Raw genomic sequence first — 16,020 nt, 5'->3', positions numbered from 1 at the left:
TCCCTCCAATACATATTGGTCAAACCACTGTATCCGCTTCCTTCCAGACAAGATCTCCTGTCCCAACACCACGGCACACTACTGCATCCCCAACCACACACCCTCCATCTCCATGCCTGGCCCCTCTCTGATTCCGGGAAGATGAATCCCACTGCTCTGACCACATGGAGTCAGTTCTTCTTCACAGTAGAAGACCATCTACCAGAAAGACTTATGCGTCACATCCTGGTGCCAACAAATCCACCTTGACCCCCAGAATGCCCCCTTCTTCCGCCTGGAGGGGGCCTCCCTCCATGGTCGGGGCGAGCCGGGGCGGCTGCAATTGCTGCGTCCCGGCTCGTCAGTTTTTGCTCATTCTGTTCCCAAGGTTTCTAAGGGGCCTCCAGACCCGCCCCCCCATGGGACCTCAGTCCAGCGCTAGATTGAGACCCCCACTCAGGCCTATGGCCACGTGCGCTTCCATTGCTTCCCATGAAGGTGCCTTTTGGGAGCCACCCCCCCGCGAGGAGGGCGGACCAGCCCCTAACGCCCCCACACAACGTGTGCCAAGGCCAGTGACCGAGACCGCCCCGCCTCCTCGAGCCCGCGGCCCCGCCCATCCCCCACGCCGCACCGGCCTCCACGGGACGCGTCGCGCGCTCGCAGTCTCGCGAGCAGGACGCCGGCGCCCCCCGACCCCCAGTCGCGGCACCGCCACAGCCACCGCTCCCTCGCAGCGCCCGCCAGGCACTGGGCCGCGCGCCCCACGCGAGGAGCCGGGGGGAGGGGCCGTCGAGCCGCCTCCTGCGCACGCGTGGACGAGCGGCCGTTACTCCCGCTCCCAACGTTCTCCCCGCCGCGGCCGGGGGGGGGGGATGACGTAATTCACGGGAGTGTCCGTTGGGACAGCTTGCATTGGCCCAGCGAGCCCGCGGGCGCGTGGTGAGCCCCTCCCCCCAGTGGCGCGGCCCAGGGCGGGGCCGGGGTTACATTCCAGTCTGAGCCAACCCGAGGAGATTCGCCGGGCTGGAGACAAGGGGCGGGGCAACTACGCCGCACGCGCACTGGAGTTCCGGGGGTCTGGGTCGCCGCGCGCCAGGATACTGACCCCGCCCACCCGACTTCCGGAGGCGCGCGACAACGCCGGCCGGGCGAGGTTTTTACGACAGCGGGCTCGGCCAGGAGGGCCTTTTACGACAGCTCCGGCCGGGCGGGGCTTTTACGACAGCGGGCCCGGGCGCGCGGGCGCTTGGCGGCAGCGGGGAGCGGCGCAGCCATGCTGGTCACCGTGTTCTGCCTGCGCCGGGACCGCTCCGAGCTCACCTTCTCCCTGCAGGTGGACGCCGACTTCGAGCTGCAGAACTTCCGGGCGCTCTGCGAGCTGGAGTCCGGCATCCCCGCGGCCGAGAGCCAGGTGAGGAGACCTCGCCCCCCCCCGCGCGGATCCCTGCACAGGGGCCCCCCGACCTCCCCTTCGGGCACGGGCACCGCCGGGCCTTGTGGCCTCGGAGTGACCCCGCTGGCAGCCGTCCCGCCACCTGCCTTCACGGCCCGTCTCCCGGGTAAGCCAGAGCGGCTCACCATCCCGGACTCGCAAAGTCTGGACACGCCCGCCGAGTAGAAACCCTCCTGTTCTGCTCTGCGTGGGGAGGTTCCCGGCTGTTGGGCGCCAGGTGAAACTGCTGCTGTCATCTTCAGAAGAAGAAAAAATCTTTCTCTCGTGGAAAAGTCTTGGCTCTGCTGAAAGCACATTAAGACCCTTTTCTTCCCTCGGGGAAAAGTCTTTGGAGCCACCAAATCCACTTTATTGCTAAAAGTCTCTCAGAGATGCCATTCTTTCCGGTGTCTCTGGCTGCTTCCTACTGTCCCATTTCAAACCTGTCCCCATCTTGTTTCTGAGAATCATCTAAGTCCCTAGCGAGAAGAAAGAGCAAGGATTTCTTTGCCCTTTAAAAATGATGAAAATTGTGAGAGCCTTGGGGTAAGGAGCCTGGTCTCCCAGCTCAGCTGCTGCCTAGGGAAACATCCCCCAGTTGTTACTAAGAGGTTGGCTGCACCTTCCACCCATCTAAGAAATTAACACCCTCTCCCTCATTCTATTGAGGAAAGAGATGAGAATTTCCTTAGACTTCCTCTAACCCTTAGTACATCCAGGTTGACTTGGTCCCTGGACCCTGCTTCAGCCGGAAATATAGTTTGGGGTGTGTGAGAATTAGGTTTTTCACTTACTTCCTTTTGGCAGTGGAGAGACAGCTGAAGTGAAAACTGACTAGTAGAGAATATCCCAATCTAGTTCAGATTCAGTAGGGCTTTACTGACCTGACAAACAATACAAGTATTCCCAAAATGTAAGGGGGAAAAAAAACAAATACTGTTTGTCAGACAATTACAGCCCATCCAGGATCATGTTACACCCCATTTGGCATTTGGTCTCTGATGACCATTTGTCATTTCTGTCCTCTGATCTGATGGCAGTGCTTTTATGTAGTGTAGTGCTGTGCCGTTTCTCTCCTTTCTCATAATCCCAAACCAGAGGCTTGATATACCTGTCAAAGCTCATGAAGCCTTCTGTGATCACTGACTTTGCTTTTTTTTGGTCTTTTTCCAAAAATATACTCTCAGCTTTGGGCTGTTAAACCTACTGTAATTTACATTTTAAGTGAATATTAGTGCTGGTGAAGGATTTTAGATTGCCAGCTTTAGTGGTTGTCAGTTTCCCCGTGCAACAGGTTCTGTGGGCAGCAGCAATATAATCTTCTCCCCCACAGTGCCCAAGAATTCTGACAGAGTTCTGGATGAGCCACCTCCCCATCCATTCTGCTGTGGTTGGGTTGAGAGGCATACTTCAGACGGTAAGAAGATTAAGATGAATGGTTTTGTGGTGTGGAAAGGGGGTAAGAATTGAATGATGTGGTTGCCACTATCAGGCCACATCTCTAAACCCAATTTGTTTCCCCAGATTGTCTTTTAATTTTGGTTCAGCACTTTAAGACATGCAAAAATCTCAGGAGATCAAATCATAAAAGCTCTTCAGGTCCTGAAGAATGCAGCCTGTGTAGTGCAACAGAATCCTGATTTGGGCATCTGGGCACTATAAAAAAAGTGTGTGTTAATAAAGGACATCTAAAAACAAACATGAAAATAGTATGTACAGTCCATGTGCATGATATTGGTTTAATGATGACTTTTGATCACTTCTGAGTTTGGGTGAGTTGATATCAGTTATTTAAAAAGCTCTACTTCCCCTGACATGTTGCACAGAATCCTGTTAAAAAGTATAAATGCTAAATATTGCTTAATGTTTAGTAAAAGCCAACGCAAGCCACCATGGTATCAAATTACTGTTCTAATCACTGCAGTTCAAAATGAGATTAGAAGATCAAAGGCCTGTGAAGTTCCTTACAGAAAACTCTTAATTTTTCTCAGTGGGGGCTAGGGATGTTAAATATCTGTTAACTGAATAGTTGAGTAACCTCGTGAATTCTTATCGGTTAGTCGACTATTCTGTAGTGGCTGGGGCTGGGGCCAGCAGCCTCTGATACAGAGGCAGCAGTGCAGGATGGCAGCAACCCCTGTCTAGGGTGGGGTCTGAGCTGCACTCCAGAGTGAGCTGGAACTGAGCTGGGCTGCCTGCTCACCCGGTTCCTAACATACTTTAAATGCAGAACCATAGCAGGGGTAGGTCCTGGACCCATTGCAAGCAAGGACTGAACTGGACTGCTGGCCAGCCTGCTAAAAAGCTTTCTGGCGGGAGGAGGGGTGGAAAGTGTATAGTCTATAGCATTAACCTATAAGCTTTTGCTTATTGGTTAATCAACTACACTGTTGCATACCTAGTGGGGACTGGGAGTGAGGGACCATTGGATCTCCAAAATTCCTATTCTTTTTATACTGCTGTCAACCCATGTTTATATAGCGAATGAAGGAATATCAATACCAGATACAAGATCTTAAATGACTTGTCCTGGTACAGGAAAATCAGAGTCCCAGGCTTGTTTGTAAGGAAGAGGACCACATGACTTAACACTGAAAGCTGTGATTTCAAAACCATGAATATCCTGTATTCTTTCTCTTGCCAATGACCAGCATAACTTCTCTGCATGTGAGAATGTACAAATGCCTGCAGCCAAAGGCTTGAATTTCTGAAGTCCTGCCTGAAGTGTAAACACCTCTTGTTTTTCAGATCTCTCTCCAGCTACTTGCATCATGGTAACTGACAGCATTAAATCTATTTTAAGATCATGGGTGGTCGTGCGCTCGTTCCATCTTTGGGACTTTTTCCCTCTAAGGCTGCTGCCTCAGCAAATAATTTTTAAATGTTATAGCTTCTACAGTTATCAACCTCAGATAACCTGCAATTGACTGCAGGTTAGAATATAGGGCTGGAAGAGACCTCAGGAGGTCATCAAGTCCAGCCCCCTGCCCAAAGCAGGACCAACCCCAACTAAATCAATCCAGCCAGGGCTTTGTCAAGGTGAGACTTAAAAACCTCTAGGGATAGAGATTCCACCTCCTCCATAGGTAACCCATTCCAGTGCTTCCCCACCCTCCTAGGGAAATAGTTTTTCCTAATATCCAACCTAGACCTTCCCCCATTGTAACTTGAGACAATGTTCTGCTCCTTGTTCTGCCCTCTGTCACTACTAATCCCTCACTAATTCCTGCTTCCATCCATGTTCTCCTTTGCTGGTCACTTTCCCTTTCTGCCCCATATATGTGTCATCTGTATCATGACTTCTAGTCAGCGCCTCTTTCTGTAGAGCATTTTGCAGTCTTTCATAGGAAGAAACTGTGTAAATCCACTTTGTATTTTACTTATTGGAAGATCAGCTTGTTTACTCAAGGAAGGATTATGCTTGCTTAAACTGACAAAGATTTTTAACTCTGGTATCATAATCTTCTTTTTACAATGATCAGAGGCATGTTGCTTTAAAAGCTCCTGCCTTAAGGACAGTAAAATTCATAGCAGACCTTACATAGTAGGGACTAAACCAAGGTAGTAAAGGAGCTCAAGTGTTGGAATGAGAAACTCGTGCTCTGTATTGAACTCTGGAATTAATTTGTTTTCACTAATATTTAGGAAGAAGTGAGGGCAAGAAGTCTTGACTAAAGGTTGCACTGTGAAGAAAGGGTTAATGGAGGTGGTTGAAGTCAAAGATGTGCCACCTCTTTGTCTAAGAACAAAGCCGCTTGTGAGGAAAGGTGACACAAGGAACATGGAGGCAAGTCAGGCAGACAGATTGTAGGGTCTGTGGAAGAAGTAAAAGGCAAAGAGAGATGATCGGGTATAATGGGATTTTGCCTCCCATTCACCTCTAAATTGCTTACAAGTTTTTTTGGGGAATCCTGGCTAATAGGTTATGCCACCCATCCTAAAGGATTTGGAAAGGGAAGGGAATCTGAACAAAATATGCTGCTCGAATTTGTTTTGGAGTCTTCTGGGGTCATGAATATTAAATCTGCTTTCCTTCTTCAGCACCTGCCCCACCTCCATTTACTGACCTGCTCACATAACACCTCAGCTAAGGAGCTCTGGAACCCATCAACAGTTCTGAGTGTCAGGAGTTTCTTTATGTGGGTGGCTCCAGGAGCTTAGAACTGATTCTTGCACTATAGTGCTGCTGAGAGAGCTAAAGCAGCCTCTAGTTTATTACATTGCCAACAGTATGGTCAGTATTTATAAAGAGTGCTAATATGTTTTCTTGTCTGCAATTACTTGGGGCCAAAATCTCGTTGGTATCCTATTGAAAATTAATGTAAGATTTCTTTTTCTAGATTTTTACTGATTTTTATGTGCTGCCTGGGGATCTCTAGTAGGAAGTTTCGCTGATCTCCCTTTGTAAGGTACTTTGAAATCTACTGATAAAGTGCTATACAAGAGCTAGGCATTATTATTATGTACCAGTCTTAGACCAAGACCTTGACTGTACTGGACAGTGCCTATCAGTTGTGTGTGGTCTTCACCTGCTATGAAACCTAGGCAGCTCCACATCCCTAGAGTGTGCATAGCTGAATAGACTGGGCAGTTGTGGTACTCTTGAGTCCCACATAAGGTCACTGTATTTCCCTATGCTGAATATGGGACACCTGGTAAAATTACTTGTATTCAAGCAAGGTCAATGACAATTAGTCAGTATGATGCACCCAAATTAACATTAATCTCAAGTTTGAGCAATGTTAAAAAGAGATGCTGCATTGTTGGATTCTTTCTTTAAGGCTTTATGGTTCTTAGGGAGAGAAGTGGCATGCACTTAAACCTGTCACAGGAGGAGGGAGTGACTAATTGACCTGACCCTCCATGCCTGGTTGTGCTCTCTGCATGGATCCGCCTCTCTTGGTACCTGGTACCACATCTTCCTGAAGCAACGTGTGGGGAACACACAGGGTCACATGCTCCCCTCCCTGGGTTTCTGCAGGGTTCAGAATGTTGCTAGCAGCAGCCTCTCAGCACTGTGTGAAAGGGAAGGCATGGGAGCTGTTTCTAGCTTCAGGGAGGAAAGAGGAGGACCTGGCCTGTGTCTTTCTCGTTCTCATCTCTTCTCTCCCTCTGTCGTCCCCCGGCCCATCTTGTCCCCTATGGCTGAGAGCAGCTTGTCCTTTCCTGGTCCCACAGTGTCGAAAGGAAGCTAATATGTCCAGGCTGTTGTTGGCCACCAACATAGCTCAGCCACCTCCTGTCTCCCAGCTACAGCACAGGCAGGAAAAAGTTAAGCCCTATGGATGCATTATATACGAGGACCCTGGTAACCTGGCTGCAGGGGCTAGAGGTAGATCAGCAGGGGCGAGTACTTGGGGAATGAAGTAGCCCTGAATTCCCTGTGGGTAGGAGCCACGGCAAGGAACAGGGTGGGAGAAGAGGGTGCTAAACACCTGCTCAAGGGGCAGCTGTGGAGCCTGCAGGGTTGGGTTGCAAACAAGCTTCTTTCCTTCTTCCCTGCCACTCTATAGCTTAGCTGAGAGGTGAAGATACTTCCCCATCCCAGTGCTGTGAAGGGCTTGGATTAAGGATGTTAAATATTGAGTAATTAACAAGGAATTTCCATCAACTAGTTGACTAGTGGATAGGCATTTCTGCATTCCTCCTTTGAAATGTACAAGAGGCCCTCACTGGGGCCCTCACTGGGGCTCTTGTACATTTCAAAGGAGGAATGTGGAACTCCACATGCAAGTCCCACTGACTCCGAGCTACCCTGGGGGCTCTTGTGCATTTCTGAATCCCTTGCTGACCCCGGGCTCCATGCTGCACTGATGCTTTGAAATGCCACACAGAGCCTGGGTCAGCTAAGGACTGCCCATCTGACCCCAGGCTCTGTGCAGCATTTCCCCGGAACCCAGGATCAGCTGGAGTCTCCCAGGCTCTGCGTGCTTTGAAATGCCTCGGAAGCAACTGGTGACCTAAAACACTTCCTGAAGTGGTTCCTGGTGGCCTTTCATGCGAGATTGTGTCCCATCAGCACTTTTTCGGAGCGCTTTGGCAGTGTGGACACTCTTTTGGAAGAAGTTTTTTTGGAAGATCTCTTCCAGAAAAGCTTCTTCCAAAAGAAGCCTGCAGTCTAGACATAGCTCTGATGTCCAAACTAAACCTCCCTTGCTGCATGTTAAGCCCATTGCTTCTTGTCCTATCCTCAGAGGCCAAGGAGAACAATTTTTCTTCCTTCTTGTGACACCGTTTTAGATATCTAAAAACCGCTATCGTGTCCCCTCTCAGTCTTCTCCTTTCCAAACTAAACAAGCCCAATTCTTTCAGTCTGCCCTCAGAGGTCATGTTCTTTAGACCTTTAATCATTCTTGTTGCTCTTCTATAGACCTTTTTAATTAAACTTTTTTGTTTGGTAGACTTTGGTATCTGCACTGCGTCTCTTCTTGGTTTTACAGGCAGGGCATTCCCGTTTAGTGTCATTCAAGCAGCAGCTTCCTGGTTAGGCATTTTTTGCAGAATTCGAGTGCTTCACAGTGTTGGGGGTTGGGAGAGGAGGGAATCTTGGGCACTGCACAGCTTCAGAGAAGCTAATGATTTAGAACTGGGCTGTCTTACCAACATTTGCTTTTTAATGTTTCATACCACACAACTAAGCCAAATTAGCTTATTTTGACTGCAGAGGAGGGTGGTTAAGAGCTCTCATAAGGGATATGGAGTAACTGCTGTAGGTTTAATTCATATTTTGAGTTAAGGTGGAAAGTCCAACAATCCAATCCAAGCAAGAAGAAAGGCTAAATCTCTCTCAAACTGATTGTTGTTTTTCCCATAATATTCATATGGAGAAACCGTCATTTAAGATTTACAGCTGCAGCTCAGGTTTATTCCTAGCTTAAATATAAGAACATAAGAATGGCCGTACTGGGTCAGACCAAAGGTCCATCTAGCCCAGTAGCCTGTCTGCCGACAGTGGCCAGCGCCAGGTGCCCCAGGGGCGGTGGACCGAAGACAGTGATCAAGCAATTTGTCTCATGCCATCCATCTCCAGCTTCTGACAAACAGAGGCTAGGGACATTATTCCTACCCCCTGGCTAATAGCCTTTTATGGACCTAACCTTAAAAGGGACTTTTCAGTTTAGAAAAGAGGAGACTGAGGGGGGATATGATAGAGGTCTATAAAATCATGAGTGCTGTGGAGAGGGCAAATAAAGAAAAGTTATTTATTAGTTCTCATAATAGAAGAACTAGAGGACACCAAATGTAGTTAATGGGTAGCAGGTTTAAAACTAATAAAAGAAAGGTCTTCACACAGCGTGTAGTCAACCTGTGGAACTCCTTGCCAGAGGAGGCTGAGAAGGCTAGGACTATAACAGAGTTTAAAGAGAAGCTAGATAAATTCATGGAGGTTAGGTCCATAAAAGGCTATTAGCCAGGGGATAGAATTGGTGTCCCTGGCCTCTGTTTGTCAGAGGATGGAGAAGGATGGCAGGAGACAAATTGCTTGATCATTGTCTTCGGTCCACCCTCTCTGGGGCACCTGGTACTGGCCTCTGTCAGCAGACAGGATACTGGGCTAGATGGACCTTTGGTCTGACCCAGTACGGCCGTTCTTATGTTATATGTACAGTCGGGGTTATTTTTTCCAACATGCAGAGATCTTTTTGAAGTTCTTCACAGTCTGCTTCTGTCTTGACTATCTTAAGCAGTTTAGTATCATCTGCAAACTTTACTACCTCACTGCTTGCCCCTTTCTGTACATCATTTCATTGATGAATAAGTTGAATAATAGCTTCTTGTTTGTTTTTTCCTGTAAGTGGCATGATTAATTCCAAATTGGGTGTGGTGCACTTAGTTATGTGAGGTGCTGCTTTGAAAATCATCTCCTCACAAACAAAGCTTCATAATCCCAGTAATAATTTGGTTTCATGTTTCTTCTCTGCTGATTTAAACCAAACAAAATTTACAGATGCCATCGATCACAATAGCTTGCAAAGGACAAGTGGTCCTATAAGGCTAGCGTAGGGTCATATTGATTGGTGTTGTCAATAATCAGGGCTTGCCGAGCAGCAGTGAGCCCCCCCTCGCCAGCTGCACAGTTCTGCGCTCTGCGCCGGATCTTCCGGGGTGTAATCTACTTGCCATGAGTGAGTAGATTACATTGTTTGTCGAGCCCTGTCAATAATGTATTTAGAGAGTGGGGAGAAATCACATTCTCAGCCACCCAGGGTGGATTGATTAAATGAAAGTGATTTAAATTAGCAATTTAAATAATATATTGGAAAATCTTAATTGAAATTATTTTAATCAACTCTTCTATTTGTACTTCCTTTCTTTTCCAAAGGGAGTTGCTTTCTCATTGCTTGATAGAACCGTTAAAACACATGTTATAACTAAATAGAGCCTTTACACAAGATTTTTACATCTTTTTGCTGTGTGGGAGTATAGCACAACACTAACTATATATTTTGATTTAAACAATTATAAAGCTTTGTATTTTTAGATTCTTATGAATTGTACATTTTTAATATAGGAAATGCAGATTGTTATGCTGTTTATTTGCCAGATAATTAACTTCATGATTTGTGTCAGGCTGCATTAGGATCAAAATTGAAATTTAAACACAGAAAACAGCATATAATATATTCAGGAAGGCTGAAAGAATTGAATTTGTTTAGTTTAGAAAAGAGAAGATTGAGGGGGGACATGAGAGCAGTTTTCAGGTATCTAAAAGGGTGTCATAAGGAGGAGGGAGAAAACTTGTTCATCTTGGCCTCTGAGGATAAAACAAGAAGCAATGGGCTTAAACTGCAGCAAGGGAGGTTTAGGTTGGACATAGGAAAAAGTTCCTAACTGTCAGGGTGGTCAAACACTGGAATTAATTGCCCATGGAGGTTGTGAAATCTCCATCTCTGGTGATATTTAAGAGTAGGTTAGATTAGGCTCTTATATGTGAAACTTATTAATGGAAAAAATCTATAGAGAATCTGAAATTTTATAGAGATCTACCTATCTCCTAGAACTGGAAGGGACCTTGAGAGGTCATCAAGTCCAGTCCACTGCCCTCATGGCAGGACCAAGTACCATCCCTGACAGATTTGCCCCAGATTCCTAAATGGCCCCTGCAAGGATTGAACTTGCAACCTGGGGTTTTTCAGGCCAATGCTCAAACCACTGAGCTAGCCCTCCCCCCTGAAGTTTGCAGAAACTAATAAAAGAAATACATACAAAATAGGAATGTTGGCATGTAGTCAGTTACACAATTAACCAATAAGCCTGGGCTTACCTGTTAATTGCAATGACTACATGCACCTCTCCCGTTTGCTACCTCTTCATGGGATGGAGGAAGGGGGAAAGTGGCTTTTAAACTGGCTCCCCAGGTGTGCCGGCTCCCACGGAGCATCCTGTCCCTTTCCACCATGCTGCTGGCTTCCACAGAGGCAGCAGTGCGGGGGTGGGGCACAACCAGGATCCGGTATGCGTGGGGAGCTGACTTTAGAGCTGGCTCCTTGCACGTATCGGCTCCCATGATGCCGCCTGCCCCTCATGCTGTTGCCTGTTTATCAGAGGTTTTTACGGTGTGGCTTGACAAAGCCCTAGTTGGAATACTTAGTTGGGGTTGTCCTGCTTTGAGAGGGGGCTGGATAAATGACCTCCTGAGGTCTCTGCTAGCCCTAATCTTCTATGATGCAATATCTCAGCAATCAGAAATAGCTTAGGGTCTAACCAGTAGCCTTATTTGGGCCCCACTGACATTTTCCCCCAGGTCAGATTGTCAGTGACTTTAGGGGCTTTTGCTTTGCTCTGCAGTGTGAAAGAGAGGGTTACTTGCCAGGATTATCTGAGAACATCTTGTGTAATCATTTCCCTGCCATTGAAGGGGCCTCAGGTACTGGTGCTTCTTATTCTCTGCTTGTGGCATGCAGTAGTCTGGTTTCCAGTGGACACTAATACTTTAGTCTAATTTCCGTGGCCTCTGGTATCACTGCCACCACCTAAAGGTAAAACCTCTTTGATAACTCAGGAAGGCATATTTGGGAATTCCTTCGTAGGAGGTACATACCCTCAAACTCGTCTAACCCTGCCTCTGGAGAGAGCTTGAAACCCAACTGCTGAGATCAGCTGAAAATGGAACTTAAGTTTCTCTTAGTTAGGGTGTGCAGTTAGAGATATGCACATGGAACCTTTTGCCTTCTAGGACACAAGAATCAAATCATGTTCTTTTCAGCACAGAGAAGTCCAACAACCGCAAGACAAAGAAAATAACTTGCTTGGGTCAGACACAACATTCCCTGTTCTACTCACATATCTGTAGTTTCAATACTTAGTCCTTTCCTAGGAATGGGTGCCACTGGATTCTCCCGCCTGGCTCCTTAGAGCAGCAGTTCCCAACTGTTGGTCCATGAATCCCTGCTTGCCAGGCTGTGGCACACTGCCAGGCCACGCCCCCAGATGCTAATTCCTTCCCCGCCTCCCCCGCTGGGGTTCCCCGTACAGCAGCAGGGTGAGTAGATAACCAGGTCTGCTGGGGCTGGGACCGCAGTGAGGCTGCCCCCCATGGCCCCGGTTCCAGCTGTGGGAGTCATGTAATGGGCAACTGCAGTGCTCGGCCGGAGCCAAACCCCTGCTGAGCCTGGGAGCCCGGCTGAGTGCTGCAGTATCTGGGCTTCACGCGGTGTTGGGCTCCGGCCAGGCGCTGCAGCTGCACTCAGCAGGGGCCCAGCACGCTGCAGCCCTCCTGCTGCGCAGGGAAGTGTTCTGTGCTCAGCTGGGAGGCAGTGGCAGGGCAGGCATAGAGCGCTCTGCTGGTAGGGCCTAGTGCTGGGGGGGGGGGGGTGGAGTTCTCGAGGTGGCGAGGGCTGACACTGAGGGGCACTGTGATATCCAGGATGGGGAGCTGACACTGGGGAGGGCTCTGGGAGTGGAGCTAGTAGTGATGGAGCTATGGGGGCAGGGCTGGCACTGGGGACAAGGCTAATATTGGGTACGGGGGGCTGGCACAAGCAGGGACCTGGAGGGGATTGGGTGCATTGGGGCTCTGGAAACAGGAGGATGCAGCTGAGGCATTTGGGGCAGGGGGGCTGGCACAAGAGGACTCGGAGGGCGAAAGGCTGGCACTGGGAGGGTTGAGTGCAGGGGACTCTGGGATCAGTGGCTGGTGCTAGGGGGTAGTGTAGGGGTAGGGTTACCAGATGGTTTCAAGAAAAATAGCGGACACACTTGACATAACATCACAATCTACATTACATCTTAGTTAGAAAATACCCAACAGTTCTATTTTCTCATTTCTATTTTTTCAATTTGTTTCCTGAACAGAAAGCTCAAATACTGGTCTGTCTGGTTCAGAACTGGACACCTGGCAACCCTATGTAGGGCTGAGGGGCTCTAGTGGTTAGGGCTGGCTCTGGGGGCCAGGACTTTTTATACCGGGGACTAGCAAACACACTCACAAACTTTTGGCAGCCTGGTAACATTTTATTTGCGTTTTTGAATACAGGCAGTCCCCGGGTTATGTACAAGATAGGGACTGTAGGTTTGTTCTTAAGTTGAATCTGTATGTAAGTCGGAACTGGCGTCAGCCGCTGCTGAAACTGATCAGTTTCAACTGTGGCTGAATCTGGATGCCAGTTTTGACTTACATACAGATTCAACTTAAGAAACCCAGGCGTCCCCAAGTCAGCTGCTGCTGAAACTGATCAGCGGCTGATTCCAGGAAGCCTGGGGCAGAGCAACTCTGCCTCGGGCTTCCTGTAGTCAGCCGCTGGTCAGTTTCAGCAGCGGCTGACTTGGGGACACCTGGGGCAGAGCAGCTGGGGTGCTGCTGGGTTGCTCCAGTAGCGTGGCTCCTCGGCGCTACTGGAGCAACCCAGCAGCACCCCAGCTGCTGTGCCCCAGGCGTCCTGATTCAGCCGCTGCTGAAACTGACCAGCAGCGGCTGAATCAGGACACCTGGGGCAGAGCAGCTGGGGTGCTGCCGGGTTGGTCCGGAGCGGCGCTGCGGGACCAACCCGGCAGCCCCCAGCTGCTCTAGCCGAGGGATAGGCAAGAAAAGCCTGGTCTGCTGGGGGGGAGGGGGGCACTAGCTGCGCCCTCCCCCCCCCAGCAGACCAGGGAGACGGGGGTGGCGGGACTGCCCAAGTCCTCCACGGCTTTGCTCCGTCTCCCTGGTCTGCTGACCTGGGAGACGCGGAGCAAAGCCACAGAGCACGCAGGCAGCAGGACAGTCCAGGCGCACCGCGGCTGTCCCACTGCAGGCTTGCTCCGAGGCTTTGCTCCCCATCTCCCTGGTCTGCTGGTCAGACCAGGGAGACGGGGAGCAAAGCCGCGGAGCACGCCCGCAGCGGGACAGCCCAAGTACGCCCGGGCTGTCCCGCTGCGGGCGTGCTCCAAGGCTTTGCTCCCTGTCTCCCTGCAGACCAGGGAGACGGAGAGCAAAGCCTTGGAGCACGCCCGCAGCGGGACAGCCCAAGCGCGCCTGGGCTGCCCCGCTGCGGGCGTGCTCCAAGGCTTTGCTCCTGTCCCCCTGGTCTGCTGGGGGGCTCCAGCAAAGCCGCTGGACCCCCCCAGCAGACCAGGAACACCAGAGCAAAGCCGCCGCCTGGGCGGCTTTGCTCGTTTGCCCGGGAGCAAAGCCGCCCAGGTGGTGGCTTTGCTCGGGTGTCCCTGGTCTGCTGGGGGGGGTCCAGCGGCTTTGCTGGACCCCCCAGCAGACCAGGGAGACCGGAAGAAGCTTTTCTCGCCCCGGAGGACACGGGTGGAGACCTGCCGCCTGTGAGCTCCGGGCTGAGAAAAGCCCCTTTCGTAAGTGCGGATCCGACATAAGTCGGATCCGCGTAAGTCGGGGACTGCCTGTATTCATTATTTTCTCATTTGAATATGCAAATAAAATGTTGCTGGTCCGCTAAAAGTTTATGAATGGGTGTGCCAGTCCCCGGGATAAAAAACGATAGGGAACTATTGCTGTAGAGCTCTTGGAAAGATGGGTACTCTTGGCACGCAGGAACAGGAAGCGCTACTGCTTTCAGTTCAGAAGCTACTACTCTATTTTCATTGGCTCCCCTGGCCTCCTGCCAACTTATTTCCTGTTCCCCTGAGGATTCCTGGGGACTCTCCAGGACTTACTGTCTATGATTTTAACTCTTACTAGCAAGGCAATGAAGGTTAGATTTAAGGAGTTAACACTACTGAGTAAAGACTTTAGCTAGCGGAATGGCTAGAATGTTCAGAAAGTGGTATTATCCCACCCGTACTCCCATTCATCACTCCAACCAAAATTGCTGAAAAATCATCCATTCTTTTTATTCCTTAACCAATCCTTTTCAGAAATGCTGTGTACTGTGAAACCATGTTGGTTTCCCATAAGATTAATTTTCTGTAGAGAAGTGAGTACTTACAGCTTGCGATCTATCTGCTTGGTTCACAAGGCCCTAGAGTTGCAGCAGTCTGATAAGAACTGCACAGTTACTAGTAATTCTTTTGGGTTCATCTTGAAATTTATAGTGACTCAAATGTAATGTTTCTCTAAGTAAAATAATTATTTGAGGTCTTGCTGTCAGTCCACTTCCTGCTTGCATAAGCTTGTTTCCAATAACACTCACTCTCTTCTCTCTCTCATAATACATACATACACAGATTGTCTATGCAGAGAGGCCTTTAACTGACAACCACAGATCATTAGCCTCATATGGCTTGAAAGATGGAGATGTGGTCATCTTACGGCAAAAAGAGAATGCGGAGCCAGTACAATTTCCAGGTGAGAAACTCTTCAGGCTAACTCACGGGGACAACCCCTGTTGCTGTATCCAGATGTCCATTTACATGGTGTCTAGTTAATTTCTTAATGCGCTGTAGATGTGTTAACTGTTGTACCTGCTAATGTTGTCCTATCAAGGGCCTGCTATGCGTTAAATTTAAAACTCCTGCTTTTTCAGGGAATTATAACGTGGTGATTAAAATATACTTGGCAGAAAATTGGAGCATTAATTAGGGATGTTAGATAACAATTGATTGAATAGTCATGTAATCACACACAACATTGGGGCAGACTCCCCTCACGGACTGGCTGCCTGTTGCCCCATTCTGCTGCCTCTGATACAAAGACAGACAGCACGGGGTGGCAGCAGCCCCTGTCTGGGAGGGAGGGGGGTTGAGTTCCCAGACCCAGTATGAGCCAGGCTGCCTGATCGCCTGGCTCCTAGTACACTTTAAATGCAAAGCTGCAGCAGAGGTAGGTCCTGGACCTGGCACAAGCCAGGACTGAGCCAAGCTGCTGGCCAGCCTGCTAAAAAATGTACTGGCGGGGGGGGGCAATGTGTGTAGTCTATAGCATTAACCAGTAAGCTTTTGCTCCCCAAGGCTTGTAGTTAATCTTGTACTCGACTACACGGCAACATCCCTTGCATTAATAAATATACTTAAAAAACAACAAATAGTATTGTAGCACTTTAAAGACTAACAAAACATATAGGTGGTATCATGAGCTTTTGTGGGCACAGCCCACTTCAGATGACCAGAGTGTTGGATGTCCAGAACTAAAATAAATAGGGGAGAAGGGGGGAGAGGAGGAGGAGAAGAAGGAAAAAAATGGGGGAGGGAAGGGAGAGACAAAAAGAGGTAGTGGGTATAAA

At 49.1% G+C, this 16,020-nt stretch overlaps 1 protein-coding gene across 2 annotated transcripts in view; it reads left to right on the top strand.

The window, feature by feature from the left end:
* The first annotated feature begins 971 nt into the window (after positions 1-971).
* Positions 972-16,020, top strand: part of DDI2 (DDI proteasomal shuttling factor 2) — a 57,942-nt gene continuing 42,893 nt past the window's right edge. The window contains exons 1-3 of one of the 2 annotated variants that reach the window (XM_075906336.2): positions 972-1,393; positions 2,748-2,831; positions 15,026-15,146. In XM_075906336.2, coding sequence (XP_075762451.2) covers positions 1,256-1,393; positions 2,748-2,831; positions 15,026-15,146 — 343 coding nt within the window. In that variant the 5' untranslated portion in view covers positions 972-1,255. The remainder of the gene's footprint in view (positions 1,394-2,747; positions 2,832-15,025; positions 15,147-16,020) is intronic. The other variant, XM_006129786.3, reaches the window with a different exon arrangement.

Source organism: Pelodiscus sinensis, chromosome 24 (assembly GCF_052426305.1).
Source record: "Pelodiscus sinensis isolate ZL-2025 chromosome 24, ASM5242630v1, whole genome shotgun sequence".
NCBI lineage: Eukaryota > Metazoa > Chordata > Testudines > Trionychidae > Pelodiscus > Pelodiscus sinensis.
The sequence above is the reverse complement of the archived record's forward strand: the minus strand, read 5'-3'. Positions and strand labels throughout refer to the sequence as shown.